The sequence below is a fragment of the Melanotaenia boesemani genome, chromosome 19, assembly GCF_017639745.1.
Source record: "Melanotaenia boesemani isolate fMelBoe1 chromosome 19, fMelBoe1.pri, whole genome shotgun sequence".
Taxonomy (NCBI): Eukaryota; Metazoa; Chordata; class Actinopteri; order Atheriniformes; family Melanotaeniidae; genus Melanotaenia; species Melanotaenia boesemani.
This window is the reverse complement of record NC_055700.1, coordinates 2,371,952-2,391,030: the sequence shown is the minus strand read 5'-3', so window position 1 is coordinate 2,391,030 and position 19,079 is coordinate 2,371,952. Positions and strand designations below refer to the sequence as shown.

Here is a 19,079-nt window from a genome sequence, read left to right as displayed (position 1 = left end):
CCGAATAAGAAGCATCTAAAGCCATGAATGGAGCAGTAAATGTTCTGGTTATATGACAGCTCTTATCTAACCACTGCTCTTCTTCATCCTCTTCACATTTAGACTTCCATGACCATTCAGACTTAGCAAACATGTTTGGGCCTAATCTGGGCCACTTTTGGCACTTACAGCTCACTTACAACTCTGGCAGATGTCGTGTGGGCCAGAAGTGGTCCAGATGTCAGTTGCTGGCCTGGACTTGGGTTACGGGAGGTATTTTGTGAGCCAGAAGTGGTCCTAACATGGGAAGCCTTCCTTATGTGGTGGTCATGTGACTGAGCAACACTCACACTTAGTCAAGGCCAAATCTGGGCCAAACATTGTTTTTAATCTGGACTAACACATGACAAGTTGTTTCAGGATGTAGATTTAGTTTCAATAAATTAAGATCAAGGAATTACTGCCACGATTTTCATGAGATGTCCTACAGTCATGAAATAATCAGTGTAGCATCGACTTTTTTTAAACAAGCTGAAAAAAAGAAAACAGACATGAAGTCACTGCTAAAAACAAACAAGTACAAACTATTGATTTTAGCTTGTTTGTCTTTATCTGCTTACAGAGACAGAATGAAGACAAAGAAAAGCACCAAATAAGATAAACAAGCAAGTACATCTACAAAACAACACATACAATAAGGCTGAAGTTGTGTCTTTTGTTAAAATATCCTAAAAAGATTAAAAATATCCCCCAAAAAATACATTACAAACACGAAGAAGACAAAGATCTAAACAAAAACATGTCAGTTATAAAAGATCCAAAACATGTACATGAGCTCAAAGAAAGAAAAACAGAGGATTTTCCCTAAAGTTAGTTTGTCTGAAGTCCAACCAGAAGCGTTAAACACGACCCTTCATGCTTTCTGTGGAAATAGACGAACACAGTTAGAATCAGATGTGATTTAAACTCCTCGGCAGCAGTAAAGTGTCGTCCTCCTCTTTCTGATGAAATGAGCTGCACAACACAGGATGAGGAAATGCAGTGACTTCACCCCTTTATTGCCTTGCAAATATCCCTGTGCTGCAAACACTGAGCCCTTTGCCCGGACATATCAGTTGATCCTCTGACAGCTGATGGTAGGTAAAACGTAGAACTGGGACTAACAGGTTTTCACCAGCTGCTCCACACGACTTTGCTCTTTTTCTTTTAGATGTTACAGCTAATCCAGGGGCTTTTGTCTCTTTTCTGTGATAAATGTGAGGCAGCCGAGTTTCTGAAAAGCAGGAAATGAAAGTACGGCTTGTTCATGAACAGAGTAAACCTACTTCTTAGTGCTGATCCGCTCCAGTAAAGCCAGCGGGATTTTGATTGAGGCAACTGGTAGTTAATGAGTAACTGGGCAGAGGTGCAACCCTCAGCAGACGTTTGTTATGCGACCGTACGCCGATCACTGTTTGTGTTTATCACTCTAGCTGGACTGGACTGTGCTGGGAGGATTTCTGGTTCATTTGATCTGTATGAGGCTGCGTTTTGCTGGCTTGGACTGATTAACTGCTGTCATGGTGAGTGGTGTCATATCTTCACTCTTAACTTTAGCTTAGAGCTCATCTAAAAAGTTTGTCTTTCTGAAATCACAAAAAAAGACATGGTTTTCTTCTTTTATGTTATTTAAAATGAAATTCTTAGACATTTAGGCAGATTTGGGCTGGGGTGGCTGTGTTGAAGCGACCCACAGCTGACGGCTCTGCTTCCCGTTAACACAGAAGCAGGAAGTGAAATCTGGCCTTCAGAGTGAAGCTGTCAGGCTTTCAGTTTCCTGGACAGGAAACGTTTGGCGTTTCTAAACTGACCACTTCTCCTCCGCCGTTTCCCGCAGGCTGACATGAACTCTCAGCCACCCGCCTCAGGCTCGGCCCAGAAGCTCGACCAGGTGCAGACTCAGGTGAACGAGGTCAAAGTTATTCTGAAAGACAACATCAACAAAGTGCTGGAGAGGGGAGACAGACTGGACGATCTGATCGGCAAGACGGACGACCTGCAGGCGTCTGTAAGTCCTAGATAAAGATGGCGTTTGAGCCTGATGAGCTCATCTCCTTCATGTTTGACTCATTTTAACACACACGGGAGTGTTAGTGGTTAACGGTGCCACACATTTCTCAGACATCTCCATGGACACAATCTGATTCAAACCTTATCCAAAACTACACACCTGCTCCAAACTGGGCCAAATTCCTTCCAATAGTCCAACGTCTGATGGGAAAGGGAAGAAACCATCATTCAGAGTTGAAACAGAAGCCATGTTGCACGTTTATCAGATCAGAACTTAAATCCAACCCCATCTCATCTTAGCCTTCATAAAAACATGCTCTGACACGTTCACACAAGCCAGAGTGTAACTGCAGCTTCCAGCATTAACTCACAAAACGTCACATTTCTTAACCTCTTACAAGCTGACGTCCCCAGACTGAGCAAATGCTGGAGATCTTTACTGTCTGCACTTTAACCTCCAGCTCGGCCTTCAGAGAAAATGTTCACATATTGTTTGATGATCTGATGAAGGTTTGGAGCTACAGCTGCATCACTTTAAACACACTTTCAGCCTGAAAGTGTTTGTCTTGGTTTTTTTAGGCAAACCTGGAACTTTGCATTTGCGCTTTGTGCTCCATTTCTTTTGTTCTTCACCACTAACACACCGATGTTTACACATCAAAATCTCCTCTTTCTATGACTCCAGAAGTATTCAAACCGACCTTGTGGTTGCAGAGATCGACTCATTCAGCAGAAGCCTTTAAAAAAAAAAAAAAGCTCTAAGAGGTAAGAACTAAATGTTTAATCCTGACATGTAACTGCGATGGACTGGTGACCTGTCCAGGTGTACCTGCCTCTCACCTGTTAATGCTGCGATGGGCTCCAGCTTACCCGCGACCCGTAATGGACTAAGTGGTACAGTAAATGAATGTATGTAGACCTTTTTATTAGTATTTATCTGCATCTGCAACTTTTATTTATGAAAGAACTTTAATAAAGTAGACCAACAGCTACATTGTGCAACACACACACACACACACACACACACACACACACACACACATCGTTCTGGTTGGTCAATAATCGACTGATTCTCTGAACGAGTTTACAGCAGCATCTCATAAAATGTTACTCAGAGTAAATTTAAAGAGATTGATGATGAAATGAACAGCGTCTGCAGTCCGGACGAAGAGGCACCGCGGTGGAAACAGTCCAGACTCTTTCTAAAGATGCACTACAGAACCTCAGCAGGTTTTCTCAATGCCCCCATCGACGGCTAATCCTCATCCTTCATCCTGCCTGCATTCTGGGTTCTCTCCAGCCAGTAAAACACAGTCCATCTTGACCCTGGTCTCATCTCTTTCTTTCCTTCCTCTGATAAAGTGTTCTTGTGAAGCTTGTTGCATACTCTGTGAGAAGAGAGAACCTTGTTCTTGCTCTCAAGACCGCAAGAACAAGGAAAAAGTTCCTATTGGTCCGGTCATTTCATCCTCCACGAGAAGCTTTGTCTGCGACTGGGCAGGAATTACTGCAGGGGGCCGTCTGCGTTTGCTGTCCCCTTTCACGTTCACGAGAGCAACATGATGCCATTTTGGTCTTGTTGCCTCATAAAGAAAAAAGTTGTCTCTTAAATCGGCCACGGTGTCTATTTAAACCAGCCGGTGGGTTTCTGTCCGCTCGCTAGCGTGTGATGTGATGCGTCAAGCAAAAGTCAGCTGCAATGTCACGCGGCGTCCCAGATAAAAGGTTGTATGGTGGTTTCTCAGCTTCGGACGCTACTGTACAACAGTTACAGAAATTTACACAACAGACGTCATCAAACGAGTCAAATGCAGAGTTTTAAGCTCTGAGAGTCACGTAAGGCATCTACAGATGGCTTCAGTAAATGTTCTTTTTCCATGTCATCATGTTGCTGAAACTTCTGACCATCTATAAACACAGATTTAATTCACAGCCAGACACATTCCCATGAAATCACTTAACAGCAGGAGCTAAGATTAGTGTGCCTGCTTCTCTGCAACCACAGGGCCTTTTTAAACACCTTTAGTGAAGGATGATGTGTAATTATCAGTTCACCAGTTACTGGTAATGAATAAATAAAAATGGCACAAAGCAAAAATAGAGAAAGTTTCAGGCTTGCCTTCAGAGACAGAAAAGATTTTCTGGGTAAAGACAAATCTGGAATAATACAGCTGTTGCTCTAAAGCTGTCAGCTCATAGAAGAATATGTGAACATTAACTATAAAAAGGCCAAATTAGAGCAGCTTTCAGAGACTTTCAGGTCTCCAAAATGAACATTTTTGCACCATTAAACACCTCAGATTTTAAAGGTTATGAGACAGTTTGGTGTAAAATGTTTATTTAAACAAAATTGACCAAATTTGGAGAAAAGCTGATAGAGATAGAACCTTCTATCTTTATCCGATTACCAGATAACGGCGGCGAGCTGAGACTTTAGACTTTGTTCTAACTTTTAGTAACAATTTAAATAATTTCTCTTTTCATTCTACAAACCTTTAACTACGTTTTCTAGGTAACTGTTGGGGTTTCAATCTTTTACTTTTCACCATCTTCCTGCTGTGTCATTTATTTACACTCATTCAGGCTGATGTGAGCCCCCCCATCAGCATTTAACCAATACTGGTGTCGGACTGTTTCAGGCGCGTCGCTGTCGGTGTGTTATACTGGTGTCAGACCGTTTCAGACGCACGCTGTTGGTGTGGTATACTGGTGTCGGACCGTTTCAGACGCATCACTGTCGGTGTGTTATGCTGGTGTCGGGCCGTTTCAGACGCACGGCTGTCGGTGTGTTATACTGGTGTCGGACCGTTTCAGACGCGTCGCTGTTGGTGTGTTATACTGGTGTCGGACCGTTTCAGACGCACGCTGTCGGTGTGTTATACTGGTGTCGGACCGTTTCAGACGCGTCGCTGTCGGTGTGTTATACTGGTGTCGGACCGTTTCAGACGCGTCGCTGTCGGTGTGTTATACTGGTGTCGGACCGTTTCAGACGCGTCGCTGTCGGTGTGTTATACTGGTGTCGGACCGTTTCAGACGCGTCGCTGTCGGTGTGTTATACTGGTGTCGGACCGTTTCAGACGCACGGCTGTCGGTGTGTTATACTGGTGTCGCACCGTTTCAGACGCACGGCTGTCGGTGTGTTATACTGGTGTCGGACCGTTTCAGACGCACGGCTGTCGGTGTGTTATACTGGTGTCGGACCGTTTCAGACGCGTCGCTGTCGGTGTGTTATACTGGTGTCGGACCGTTTCAGACGCATCACTGTCGGTGTGTCATACTGGTGTCGGACCGTTTCAGACGCGTCGCTGTCGGTGTGTTATACTGGTGTCGGACCGTTTCAGACGCGTCGCTGTCGGTGTGTTACTGTCGGTGTGTTATACTGGTGTCGGACCGTTTCAGACGCATCACTGTCGGTGTGTCATACTGGTGTCGGACCGTTTCAGACGCACGGCTGTCGGTGTGTTATACTGGTGTCGGACCGTTTCAGACGCACGGCTGTCGGTGTGTTATACTGGTGTCGGACCGTTTCAGACGCACGGCTGTCGGTGTGTTATACTGGTGTCGGACCGTTTCAGACGCATCGCTGTTGGTGTGTTATACTGGTGTCGGACCGTTTCAGACGCATCGCTTTTGGTGTGTTATACTGGTTTCGGACCGTTTCAGACGCATCGCTGTTGGTGTGTTATACTGGTGTCGGACCGTTTCAGACGCATCGCTGTCGGTGTGTTATACTGGTGTCGGACCGTTTCAGACGCACGGCTGTTGGTGTGTTATACTGGTGTCGGACCGTTTCAGACGCATCGCTTTTGGTGTGTTATACTGGTTTCGGACCGTTTCAGACGCATCGCTTTTGGTGTGTTATACTGGTTTCGGACCGTTTCAGACGCATCGCTGTCGGTGTGTTATACTGGTGTCGGACCGTTTCAGACGCACGGCTGTTGGTGTGTTATACTGGTGTCGGACCGTTTCAGACGCATCGCTTTTGGTGTGTTATACTGGTTTCAGACCGTTTCAGACGCATCGCTGTCGGTGTGTTATACTGGTGTCGGACCGTTTCAGACGCATCGCTGTCGGTGTGTTATACTGGTGTCGGACCGTTTCAGACGCATCGCTGTCGGTGTGTTATACTGGTGTCGGACCGTTTCAGACGCATCGCTGTCGGTGTGTTATACTGGTGTCGGACCGTTTCAGACGCATCGCTGTCGGTGTGTTATACTGGTGTCGGACCGTTTCAGACGCACGGTTGTCGGTGTGTTATACTGGTGTCGGACCGTTTCAGACGCATCGCTGTCGGTGTGTTATACTGGTGTCGGACCGTTTCAGACGCATCGCTGTCGGTGTGTTATACTGGTGTCGGACCGTTTCAGACGCATCGCTGTCGGTGTGTTATACTGGTGTCGGACCGTTTCAGACGCATCGCTGTCGGTGTGTTATACTGGTGTCGGACCGTTTCAGACGCATCGCTGTCGGTGTGTTATACTGGTGTCGGACCGTTTCAGACGCACGGTTGTCGGTGTGTTATACTGGTGTCGGACCGTTTCAGACGCACGGTTGTCGGTGTGTTATACTGGTGTCGGACCGTTTCAGACGCACGGTTGTCGGTGTGTTATACTGGTGTCGGACCGTTTCAGACGCATCGCTGTTGGTGTGTTATACTGGTGTCGGACCGTTTCAGACGCATCGCTTTTGGTGTGTTATACTGGTTTCAGACCGTTTCAGACGCATCGCTTTTGGTGTGTTATACTGGTTTCAGACCGTTTCAGACGCATCACTGTTGGTGTGTTATACTGGTGTCATTCTGGCTCTGGTTTTGAACCTTGCTGTGGTTAAAATTCAGATAACTGGTCCAGTGACTGAGGGCAACACATCCCGCAGCAGATACTGATGAAACCAGTTCAAATCATTATTAGAATAAAAATCTGTGCTTATTATCATTTTTAAAGTATATTAATTATATCTTTGACATTTCAAGCCCTCTTGGATGCCTCCTGATATCCACTTCTTTAGAGGAACACACATTTTGTCCCTGCTTTGCATAATGTTAGTACACGTCAGTCTCAGGACCAGTTCTTTCTGTGTTTTGAAGCACTTCCATTGTCGCAGCTGTTTTATGTCACTCTTCTTTCAGGCCGACTCCTTCCAGAGGACATCCACGCGGGTGGCCCGGAAGTACTGGTGGAAGAACATTAAAATGATGATTATCATCGGTGTGGTGGTGCTGATCGTCCTGATCCTCATCATCCTCGCTGCCACCAAAGTTATATGAGCGTCCTCTCCATCTGCTCGGGACTGAAAGCTGCGAAGCTCGTCCTCCACGGCTGTAATTGCACTCACAAATTTATCTTTTAAAAGTGTGTCTGTACAGTTAAAGGCTAAGTGTTACCTGATGAGGTGACTGTAATGACTGAATTAAACATCCTGAACACTCCAAAAGTAATTTACACAAGTGGTTCCCAACCTAGGGTCCCTGGACCTCCAAGGGGTCCCCCAAAGAGCACAAGGGGTCCCAGAGGCTTTAACTGTTCAGTGATTTAAATGAAGGCCATGTCCACACAGACAAGTTGGGGTGTTTTATCATCTGGGTGTTCTTATTCACATGGAACCAGTGTTGGGGGAGCCTGAAAACACTAACATGGAGGGGGCCGGGGTCCTCAGGTTGGTAACCACTGATATTCACGACATCAAAACCAGTAATGATGCATCCAAGTGAGTGGTCGTTGTTTTTATTTGATGCTTTTTAAATGTCCAACACAGCGTGTATATATAATGTATGTTTGTCTGTCAGTCGCTGTAATAACATGTATCATATGACTGATAAAGAGGGAAATTCTTTATTTGCTGCCACAGAACTGGAAATGAGTGGTTTGTTCAAATCAATCAAGGAATAAATGAAGCAACTCACAATTAGCATCAGAGAACATTAAACACAAAAAAGGAGGGTCAAAGTGTGAAGCAATCTAAATAAATGGAAATGCTGCAGTAAATATAGAGGAAACTAACTGGAGGTCATAGCAGTCTTGGTTAAGTTTATTATAACTAGCTATGTGAACTTTGTCGGATCATCTCTCTGGCCAGTTCTCCGCCAGCGCACAGCAGACGTTCATCACTGACGCCTGCAGGAAACAAAACAAAGCAAATCAGCTGCAGACGAACCACAAACCGTCCAATCACAGAAAGAAAAAAATAGGAATCCCCGTGTTTTTAATGTCCGATAATTAAAAACAATAAGAAAAAACAAATTATTTTAACATTTTACATCTTTAAAAAGTCTGAAAGTTAAACTAGAGATCCTGAGGTGAAGTTAAAGCGAAAATTACTACAAAAAAATGGAAGAAACCTTTTAAAAATACACATTAAAAGAAGCATTAACATGCAAAATTCTGGAAATGTAGCAACACTTTGATTCTTCTTGTTTAAGCAAAGGTTGTAAGAGGAAAAAGAGGAGTGTTTTCCATCGCTGTCAGTAACAAAACAGAAGAGTACAATTACACAAATAAAGCACTTTATCCCCCAACACAGTAGAGTCCAAATACGAAGCAGGTTTAAGCTCATGGACTACTGGCTAAATAAAGAAACAAGCATTTGAGATAAAGATTAGGAATGCATATATTAACATTAGGAACTGGAAAGTCCAGAGAAAGCTGTTTGTATCCTTTGAAAAGCAAATAGTTATTTTTTCATATTTATAATCATTACTTGTGGGGGAGTAAGGGCCTGTAAAAAATGACAATTACATGTGTATATTTTAAGTTTTACATTACAAAACAGTTGCACATAAATTAAAATGGAAAGAAAGAAGAGACAGCTGGACGTGTCCCATATTGTTTAGATTAGAAATGCTGATACAGGATGTTGTAAGACCATACCAAATGGCAGCATTCGAGAGCGTATGCTTCTCGTACCCGGTCCGCATTGAGCGGGCCCTGAGAGTATCTGGGAGTCAGCTCATGGCCTGCAAGGAAGCTCCGCTGGCAGGTACAAACAAGGTATGTCAGAGTTAGGAGACAACATACTTCCTTTTCTGTTTCCTTGCACATCCTTAACTTTGGCATCCATTTACTGTAGTAGCAGTACTTTACCTGTTAACTTTACAGTTAAAAAAGAGAAGGTGCAAAAGAGGCAGCAGAAGGCCGGCTGTTAAAAATAATCGCCACAACAGCGTAGCGTCTATGTTACCACTACTGTAAAGCACTTGAGGGTGCTGAGAAAAAGAAATTTACATGAGGAAATTATGCAAAAAATATTAAAAACACCAAAGTTAATATGACTACTTTAAGTTTAACGTAAGAGGTTTATTTTAGTCACTACACACCTGCTTGAAGACGAGTTTTTCCCTTTAATACGGCTTGTAGCTGTTGGTGTGACCACCACGTCGTGGAGACTTTCCGTATCCACCAGATTGATCTACAGCGTCAGACATAAAACATTTCAAACATTTTCATCCAAGTAAAAAAGAAAAACTGGACTTCTGCTGCACAGAGACTCACTGTTGTAGTCACCATATCCATAGTAGTTGTTGTAACCAGAGTAATCGTAGCCACCATATCCTCCGTATCCTTGATTACCGTAACCATAATTCCCATAATTCCCATAACCTTGATTCCAGTAGTTGCCGTAACCCTGGTTCCAGTTCTGATTGGGGCCTGCAGGTAAACAATCAGAAGTCAGGTGGTTTAAAAGCTGCTTCTCAAAGTCGAGGATGGAGAAAAGTTCCTGAAAGTCGTGTCAAAAAACACCATGAGAACAGAATGAATTCCTAATTTTACCTTCGGTGCAAAGCCCAAGTCCATTAAGATGTTAAGATTTACTTAAATATTGTTTTAGAAAGTATTAACTAGAAATTACTTTAGAAAAATAAATGCAGTTTCACCTAAATGTTGATTCAGTTACACATTTTCTTTTATTCAGTTAATTTTTTTATTAAGGCTTTTAATGTATTTATTTAAACCTTTATTCCATTTTATATTTGTAAAATGTAGGAGAAATATATTTACATTACATAGCCAAAAGTCTTCACTCACCCATCCAACTAAACTAAAACCAGGTGTTCCAGTCGCTTCCATGACCACGGGTGTATAAAAACCAAGCAGCGAGGCATGCAGACTGTTTCTACAAACATTAGTGAAGGAATGAGTCTCTCTCAGGAGCTCACTGGATTCCAGCGTGGTACTGTGATAGGATGCTACCTGTGCAACACGTTTCCTCACTCCTAAATATTCCACAGTCGGTTGTCAGTGGCATCACAACAAAGTGGAAGCGACTGGGAACGACAGTAACTCAGCCATGAAGTGGTCGGCCCCTAACATGACTGAGCGGGTCGGCGGATGCTGAGGAACACGGTGCTCAAAGATCGGCAACTTTCTGCAGTCGACTGCTACAGACCTCCAAACTTCATGTGGCCTTCAGATCAGCTCGAGGACAGAAGAGATCTTCATGGATCGGGTTTCCACGGCCGAGCAGCTGCATCCAGGCCACACATCACCAGAAGCAATGCAAAGCGTCGGATGCAGTGGAGAGAACGCCGACACTGGACTCTGGATCAGTGGAGACGCGTTCTCTGGAGGGATGAGCATTTCACCATCGGGCGATCTGATGGAAGAGTCTGGGTATGGCGGTTGCCAGGACAACGGTACCGGTCTGACTGCATTGTGCCAAGTGTAAAGTTTGGTGGAGGGGGGATTATGGTTTGGGTTGTCTTTCAGGAGCTGGGCTTGGCCCCTTAGTTCCAGTGAAAGGAATACCAAGAGATTTTGGACATTTCCATGCTCCCAACTTTGTGGGAACAGTTTGGGAACGGCCCTTTCCTGTTCCAACATGACCAACCAGGGACCATAAAGACATGGATGGGTGAGTTTGGTGTCTGCACAGAGTCCTGACCTCAACCCGATAAAACACCTTTGGGATGAATTAGAGCGGAGGCTGAGAGCCAGACCGTCTCATCCAACATCAGAGTCTGACCTCACCAATGTGCTTCTGGAGGAACGGTCACAACTTCCTACAAACACTCCTAAACCTGTGGAAAGCCTTCCAAGAAGAGCTGGAGCTGTTATAGCTGCAGAGGGTGGGCCAACGTCACACTGAACACATTTGATTAAGAATGGGACGTCTGTTAAGTTCATAGGAGAGTCAAAGCAGGAGAGTAACTACTGTTAATATAGTCTGTTTCTAATAAATAAATATTATTTTTAAACCAATATAAAAACATATATTTTATATACATTGTGGGGATATATATATATATATATATATATATATATATATATATATATATTTTTTTTTTTTTTTTTTAATAATTTTTCTAACTCATTTTCACATAACCTACAAATCATAACGGATCTACAAAATTACAAAACATCTAATTCCAGGTATGTGAAACTGAAAAAGATTCATACTGTTGTATGTTTATTTTATCAAATAATTTCTTTTCGTATGGTGTTTCCATTCTTACAGAAGTTAGCATCCTTTGTTATAATCCTGCATGTTTACACTAACCTACACTGTCCCAATTAAATAAATAAAATGAATAGAGACTTTAGTTATTAGGAGCTAAGCCTGGTTTCTGTACATGTATTTAACTCACCACCTCCTCTTCCTCGAGACCTGGACGAGTAGCCCCCTCTACCTCCCCAGTACTGCTGCTGCTGGTACTGCTCCTTCGACACGGCCACCTTTATTTCACACTGAGGGAACCAATCACACATCAGATTTTAACCAAGTGACCATAACTGGACTGAAAATAACTTGAACTGAATAGTGAGTATTTTATCAGGAGGTAGAAACCAGCTGTACCTTGCTTAGTCCAATATTGTGGTACTTTTTCTCCATGATTAACTTCACCGGCTCTTCCTCTGTGAACGTGATGAAGCAGAACCCTCTCCGCTTGTTCGTCTTGTTTTCCATGGGGAGTTCAATCGACTCCACCTGGTCACATCAGTGAAAGCAAGAAATAACACTGTTCACATTATCTAACAGAACTTTGTCATTGCAACAAACACTAATGTACTAATAACAAGCAGGTTAACGCAGAAGCTCCAGTTCAGTGATTCCCAGCCCTGGTCCTCAAGGCCCACTACCCTGCAGGTCTTAGATGTCTCCCTGCTGCAACACACCTGATTCAAATTAATGGCTCATTAGCAGGCTGGAGCATGTGGAAGAAATTTTACTTATTACGCTCTATATATAATATAATCACACCTATAATTCTTTCCTTTACTATATTCATTTTTAAATTGTATTTACACTGATTGTTACTATATTAGTTTTTACTCATCACGCTTTTATTCACTTTAAAGGTTTCTTCTCTTCATATATTCTATTCTATTCTATTCTATTCTACAGTCATTTAGCAGACGCTTTTATCCAAAGCGACTTACATTTGAGAGGAAGAACAACACAAGCATGAATTCAAACAAGATGGGACGTCATAATTAAGTGATAGTCAGACCGCTTTTGAGTCCAGTTGGACCCAGGTGCTGTCATGTAGTGCTAGTGCAGTGCATATAATTGTTTTTTTTTTTTTTTTTTTTTAATACAGGATCACGATTTCATCACACAATATCAACTAGGTCATAAGTGCATGATTTCATCACATAATATCAACTTGGGCATAAGTGCATGATTTCATCACACAATATCATCTTGGGCATAAGTGCACACAGCTTCTTCAGTACTTGGTTGAGCCAAAAAGCTGGACAAATCTTTCTGACTCATTTAGTTAAGCTAAATGTGGAAATGCTCCTTAAACAACTGAGTCTTTAGCTTGGTCTTAAAAGTGGATACGGACTCTGCGGATCGGACGGAGTTTGGTAGATCGTTCCACCACCGGGGAACAACAGAGGAGAAGAGTCTAGCTACTGATTTTGCGCCACGTTGTGGTGGGAGCACTAGGCGTCTTTCGCTGGTAGAGCGCAAGTTTCGAGAGGGAGTGTAGCTCTGGATTAAGGAGTGAAGGTAGCCCGGAGCCGTTTGGGTTATTGTTTTGTAAGCCAGAAGCAGAGCTTTGAATCTGATGCGCTGCAACTGGAAGCCAGTGAAGAGCAATTAGCAGTGGAGTGACATGAGCTCTTTTGGGCTGGTTGAAGACCAGACGTGCTGCTGCGTTCTGGATCATCTGCAGAGGTTTAACTGAGCATGCAGGCAGGCCAGCCAGTAAGGAGTTGCAGTAGTCAATGCGTGAAATGACCAGAGCCTGGACCAGGAGCTGGGTCGTGTGTTCAGTCAGGTAGGGTCTGATCCTTCTGATGTTGTAGAGAGCAAATCGGCAAGACCGGGAAACCGAGGCAACATGATCCTTAAAGGTCAGCTGGTTGTCTACCATGACACCAAGATTCCTGGTAGAAGATGTAGGGACTAGTGTGATTGAGTCAAGCTGCAAGCTTATCTGTGGTGGTAAAGAAGGACTGGCTGGGAAGACAATAAGCTCAGTCTTGGACAGATTTAGCTGAAGGTGGCGATCCTTCATCCATGCAGACATATCAGCAAGGCATGCTGATATTCGCATTGAGACGGTTGTGTCATCAGGTGGGAAAGAAAGGAAAAGCTGAGTGTCATCTGCATAGCAGTGGTAGGAGAAACCATGAGAGCTAATGACTGCACCGAGTGAGGAGGTGTATAGGGAAAAGAGAAGAGGGCCGAGCACCGAGCCCTGAGGCACCCCTGTTGTCAGCCCATGTGATCTGGACACGCCCCCTCGCCAAGATACTTTGAATGATCTCCCTGTGAGGTAGGATGTAAACCACGAGAGGACAGATCCTGAGATGCCAAGCTCTAAGAGTTTGGAGAACAGTATATGATGGTTGACAGTGTCAAAGGCAGCCGACAGGTCCAGCAGTATAAGGACTGAGGATTGACCAGTGGATCTGGCAACCCGTAGGGAATCAGTAACTGACAGGAGAGCAGTTTCAGTAGAGTGACCTTGCCTATATCCAGATTGATATGGATCTAACAGGTTGTTGTCTTGGAGGAACTGTGAGACCTGACTGAAGACGGCACGCTCTAGTAATTTAGACATGAATGGAAGCAGTGAGACCGGCCGGTAGTTTTCAACCTGGGCTGGGTTGAGTGTGGGTTTCTTCAGCAGCAGGGTAACCCGAGCTTGCTTGAAGGCAGAAGGAAAGACACCGGATTTAAGAGAGGAGTTGATAATATGAGTTACTGCAGATTTGACTGTAGGTAAAATGCTCTGCAGGATGTCAGAGGGAACAGGATCAAGAGGACAGGTTGTGGGTTTTGAGCTGACTAGAAGTTTAGAGACTTCGTCCTCATTCAGACAGCGGAAGGAGCAGAGTGAGGCACCAGTAGCTGGTTTGGTAAGGCTGAGTTGGTCAGGCTCAGTGAATTGGTTACTGATGGTAGCAACCTTTTCAGTGAAGTAGGAAGCAAACATTTCTGCAGTCAGCACAGTGGGAGGCTGAGCAGGTGGTGGAGATAGAAGAGAGTTAAACACCATGAACAGTTGTCGTGTGTTGGGAGCATTGCGGATCTTGTTCTGATAAAAGGCTATCTTGGCCGCCTTTAGGCTGGATGTGAAAGTTACGAGTTTTTGCTGCTACTCAGACAAGTCAGTGTGCTCTTTTGATTTGCGCCACTTTCTTTCAGCCGCCCTGAGTCCGGCTCTGTGATCCCTTAGAGCCTCTGTGAGCCATGGACTGGGAGGGTTTTGTCTGGCTGGTTTTGACACCAGAGGACAGAGTTTGTCCAGAGAGGAGGCGAGAGAGGAGCAGAGTGTTTCTGTAGCCTCATTAACAGACAGTAAGGAGAAGTCTGAGTGGGAAGGGAGGGTAGAGTAAACCTCATCAGACAGCTGTGTAGGTCTGAGGGATCTCAAGTTTCTGCGGTAGGACACCATTTTTGGAGCTGCTTGATTGACATGAGGAAGGAAGACAGAGAATTTAACCAGGAAGTGGTCAGAGAGGTGCAGCGGGGTGACAGACAGGTCGGCTGTGGAGCAGTTTCTGGTCAGCACCAAGTCAAGAGTATTACCAGCTTTGTGTGTTGGAGGAGTCTGAACCAGTTTGAGATTGAAAGAGTAGATAAGAGCCAGAAAGTCAGTTGCCTGTGGTTTGTCAATGTGAATGTTCATGTCTCCCATGACAATTAGTGGTGTGCCATCATCAGGAATGTCAGAGAGAATCATGTCCATTTCAGAGACAAACTCAGCTATACTGCCACCCGGAGGGCGGTAAATGACCAGAATGTATGCAGTGATGGGTGTTGAGACCTTTACTGAGTGATACTCAAGTGATGAGCAGTTAGCCATAGGACGGACAGAAGTTAAGTTCCACTTTTTAGAAATAAGAATGCCCGTTCCACCTCCTCGTCCAGCTGAGCGAGGTGTTTGGCTAAATTCTGCATTGACAGAAAGGGCAGCTGGTGTAGCTGTGTTTTCTGGACGGATCCAGGTTTCAGTCAGGGCTAGGACCTGAATGTCAGAGAGATTTATCAATGAACTGATAAATTCTGTTTTGTTAACTGCGGACTGACAGTTCCAGAGACCAAAGGTAACAGAGGGTGTGACTGACGTGCATGCCATTGGAAAGGACAGCTTTTGCGGATTGCAGTGTCTATGGGTGACACGTCTTGGTCTGTACCCATATCTGACAGGGATGGTTTGAAGCACATTGTGCGTTAATATAGTTGTGAGGAGTGTTAAGCTTGTGCCTTTGCTCGGTGGACTCGCGCAGGTAGACTCGCAGGTCTTTACCCTTTGTGGTCTTAACCCGACGTGGGCTGACACAAAGGCTGACGCCTCGCTGACGCTTCAGCGCACCATGTGTGGAAAGGTACCTGGAGCTGACACAGCTGAGCACACTTTGCTTGATTGCACCCGGCTGAAACCGCCTCTATCTGCTTTGCCCTGAGCAGTACACAGTGGGTGTGACCCGCGTCACGGCCTCAACTGGTTGAAGAGAGAAGGTGCTAACGACAGAGCCCCACACCAGCAATGTAAACAATAACCCGAAACCAAGACAGAAACTCAAGCAGTAAACTCACCTAACTGACTGTACCAACCCTGACTGAAATCAGTGCTTGTTCTGCTGAAGTTAAACAAATTCTCTCTTTTATACGGGATTTTCCTCAAAATCACCGCCTCTATCTGCTTTGCCCTGAGCAGTACACAGTGGGTGTGACCCGCGTCACGGCCTCAACTGGTTGAAGAGAGAAGGTGCTAACGACAGAGCCCCACACCAGCAATGTAAACAATAACCCGAAACCAAGACAGAAACTCAAGCAGTAAACTCACCTAACTGACTGTACCAACCCTGACTGAAATCAGTGCTTGTTCTGCTGAAGTTAAACAAATTCTCTCTTTTATACGGGATTTTCCTCAAAATCTATACATGCTCTGTTAAAAGTTCACTATGAGGGTAAGATGACCTTTAACTGGTCCTTCCTCAGACCCTTAGACTGGTTCTGGTGGAGACAACTATGAGGTTGTTTTGACGCCAGCTCTTGGAGTTGTGTGTCCACCCAAGGTCTTCAGGAAGGAGGATTCTTTCTACAGAAATTGTTTTTCCTCTTGCCTCCCGAGTTTCTCTCGACTTCACGCGAGTTGAGACGACCACTCTTATTACTTGCAAGTAATTCTGTATTCAATACTTCTCCTGTCATAAACCTTATATACTTTTACTCATTTCGTACTCTTGATAATTTTTTTCTACAACAAGCAGAGCTTGTCAGAGATACATCAGTTTGAATCAGGTGTGTTGTACCAGGGAGACATCTAAGACCTGCAGGCCTTGAGGACCAGGGTTGGGGATCACTGCTCTAGAGAGACAGCAAACCCTGAATTTAAGGAAATAAAGACAAACCTCTCCAAAGGCACCAAAATACTCTCTGACTTTCTCCTCAGGGGTGTCTGGAGACAGACCGCCAACAAAGATCTTCTTCACAGGCTCCTTGCTCTTCATGGCCTTGGCTTTTTTGGGGTCGATCACCTTCCCGTTGAGTTTATGTTCCTTCTGCGAGGCAACCTTCATCATGGAATAAATGACTGATAAACAGCTCATACAGAAAATCTCCACCAGTTTTCTGAGCCCAAAACAAATATTAGATAATCTTAGTGCAGCCCGTCTTATCAGACTTTACTCCCATTTCTTTCTGTGCAAATCCAAATATTTTCAGGTTGCTGGTCAAACAAAATGAGCTAAAAACATGGAAACAAGACAATCTTTAGAAGCAGTAACAGCAGACCATCAAACTGGTCTAATCCAACTTGCACTTCAGACCAGGGTTCTTAAACCTGGTTCCTCCAGGTTTTAGTGTTTCCCAACAAGAACACACTTCTCTCAAATTAAACGTTCTGCATCCTGGTGATGACCCATTGATTCAAGACAGGTGTGTTGCAGCAGGGAAACATGTAAAACCTGCAGGACAGTACCTCACAAGCGCAGCTGGAAATGTCAGATTTATAGTTAGAGAAAAAATAAACAAACTGAGTTTGATACTAAGAATAGCAAAACTGGGGCTAAATTTTGTTAATAATAATAAAAGTAACACATTTTAATCACAGCTACACTGGGGACAATTCACAAAAATAATGTTTATTATTTATGTCAGAAGGAAAATACCTTATCAACACTTTCAGGTTCTTTGAAGAGAACAAAACCGAATCCCCTTGAACGCCCAGTCATGGGGTCCAGTTTTAACGTGCAGTCTACAACCTCCCCGAACTTTGAAAAGTAATCCTTCAGGTCCTTCTTAGTCGTATCCCAGCTGAGCCCCCCAACAAACATTTTGCTGTTGACAGAACAAACGTGGGGAAAAATGAGAATCTATGTTTATATGAGACAAGTAGAACCTAAGAAAACCATGTGAGGCTGGACAGCAACCAAGCAAATACTCAGTTCATGTGAATAACAAGTAAACATGCTTAATTTTTTTTTTCTTTTTTAATTTGCAGAGCTGTGGTCAGGTGGGGAATGTAAGCATAATGTAAGCATTGAGTCTATACAGGTGTTTTAGTTTATTTTCCTACACCAAATTAGTTTATTCTAACAACTGCATTTGGTACAAGTAAATCAGACAGACTAAAAAGCTGAAAAAAGGTCCATCGTACCTCTGAAAGTTATAGTAGGGTCTTACAGCTGGCGAGTTATTAAAAGCAACACATTATTTACAGTCAAAGGAAAGATCAGCAACTACCTGCATCCAAACCTGAATGCTACTACTTTAAAGATGGCTATTTAAAAGAATAAACAGCAGAACACTCAATACAGAAAATTTCCACTAATCCATCTTTATAATCCTTGTGTATTAATGTCTGTGGAATAATGTCGCTGTCATTAACAGAGCGGTTTATCCAGAGTCCAATAAGAACTACATCCCAGTGGCTCCTCAGGAGGCTAACCAGAAATCAGCTCTGGCATCTTATACGTTTCGGTTTAAATAGTGTAAATACTTTAACCCTAAATGAACATCGCTAACGTTACCGTACCCCTCATCCTCCTCATTTTTACTGGCGTCAATCCTGGAGCCCTCGGCCTCACCCCCCATCAGGCCACCGTCCCCAGCCGCTGACATCGGATCATCACTGTTAGCCTCTCCATCCTCCTCCATTCTCATCATGTTCGGGTCTTCGCTGAATTCATAATCTTCTGACATGTTTTAGCTTTTTAAGATACTAATTTTTCAACAAAGCGCCACCGCAAAACGACAAGGAATCCACAAAAACGTCAAAAACCGAGCAGAAGCTAATCTAGCTAGTTAGCCAAGAGCTAGAGGCTAGCTAATATTTAGTGTGAGATGTTACGAGAGCACGCGAGCTTATCTAACGTAATTAAATATAAAGTTTAGATTAACATATTTAAACTATTCCATTAATCAAAACAACTTTCTGCAATGAAAAATATATACGGCTAATTTATGTGTCTTGTTTTCATCGGCGTATCGCCTGTCTTCTTCTGTGGTTTTCTAAGGAGGTCAAACCAAGCAACAGCGAGCAAACAGCGCCACCTATAGTATCGGAGTGCATTTCAGATAAAAACGTACTCCGTAATTTCGTTAAACGTTTTACAAAACTACATTCAACTTGACAATCATCCAGTTCGTTA

General features: G+C 43.8%; 2 protein-coding genes across 6 annotated transcripts; one reads left to right on the top strand and one right to left on the bottom strand.

Moving 5' to 3' along the window:
• The first annotated feature begins 783 nt into the window (after positions 1-783).
• Positions 784-7,869, top strand: si:ch73-234b20.5 (uncharacterized protein LOC449923 homolog). The gene is made up of 4 exons (XM_041969370.1): positions 784-1,115; positions 1,452-1,541; positions 1,856-2,026; positions 7,157-7,869. The coding sequence occupies exons 2-4, from the start codon at positions 1,539-1,541 to the stop codon at positions 7,292-7,294; spliced, it is 312 nt and encodes a 103-aa protein (XP_041825304.1). The 5' UTR covers positions 784-1,115; positions 1,452-1,538; the 3' UTR covers positions 7,295-7,869.
• hnrnpd (heterogeneous nuclear ribonucleoprotein D) lies at positions 7,736-18,942 on the bottom strand. Of its 5 annotated transcripts, XR_006008402.1 has the most exons (9): positions 18,464-18,942; positions 17,598-17,766; positions 16,839-17,000; positions 11,818-11,949; positions 11,609-11,708; positions 9,516-9,671; positions 9,341-9,432; positions 8,895-8,996; positions 7,736-8,141 (listed from the first exon to the last, which is right to left on the bottom strand). XR_006008402.1 is itself a non-coding variant. In XM_041969364.1 (8 exons), exons 1-7 carry the CDS (start codon positions 18,628-18,630, stop codon positions 9,365-9,367), a joined length of 954 nt encoding a protein of 317 aa, XP_041825298.1. In that variant the 5' UTR covers positions 18,631-18,942; the 3' UTR covers positions 7,736-8,996; positions 9,341-9,364. The 5 variants fall into 5 exon arrangements, 3 of the variants coding, with proteins under 3 accessions (XP_041825298.1, XP_041825299.1, XP_041825297.1); XR_006008401.1 differs by having other exon boundaries at positions 8,895-9,432; XM_041969364.1 differs by having other exon boundaries at positions 7,736-8,996.
• Positions 18,943-19,079: the final 137 nt, after the last annotated feature.

Excerpts from the sequence above, each read along its gene's own strand:
- si:ch73-234b20.5 (XM_041969370.1), top strand. Across the intron at positions 2,027-7,156 it reads CGGACGACCTGCAGGCGTCT|GCCGACTCCTTCCAGAGGAC; the intron begins GTAAGTCCTAGA and ends CTCTTCTTTCAG.
- hnrnpd (XM_041969363.1), bottom strand. The coding sequence starts at position 18,630 with ATGTCAGAAGATTATGAATTCAGCGAAGACCCGAACATGATGAGAATG. Across the intron at positions 11,709-11,817 it reads ACAATATTGGACTAAGCAAG|TGTGAAATAAAGGTGGCCGT; the intron begins GTACAGCTGGTT and ends TGGTTCCCTCAG. Across the intron at positions 9,433-9,515 it reads TGGATATGGTGACTACAACA|ATCAATCTGGTGGATACGGA; the intron begins GTGAGTCTCTGT and ends CTGACGCTGTAG.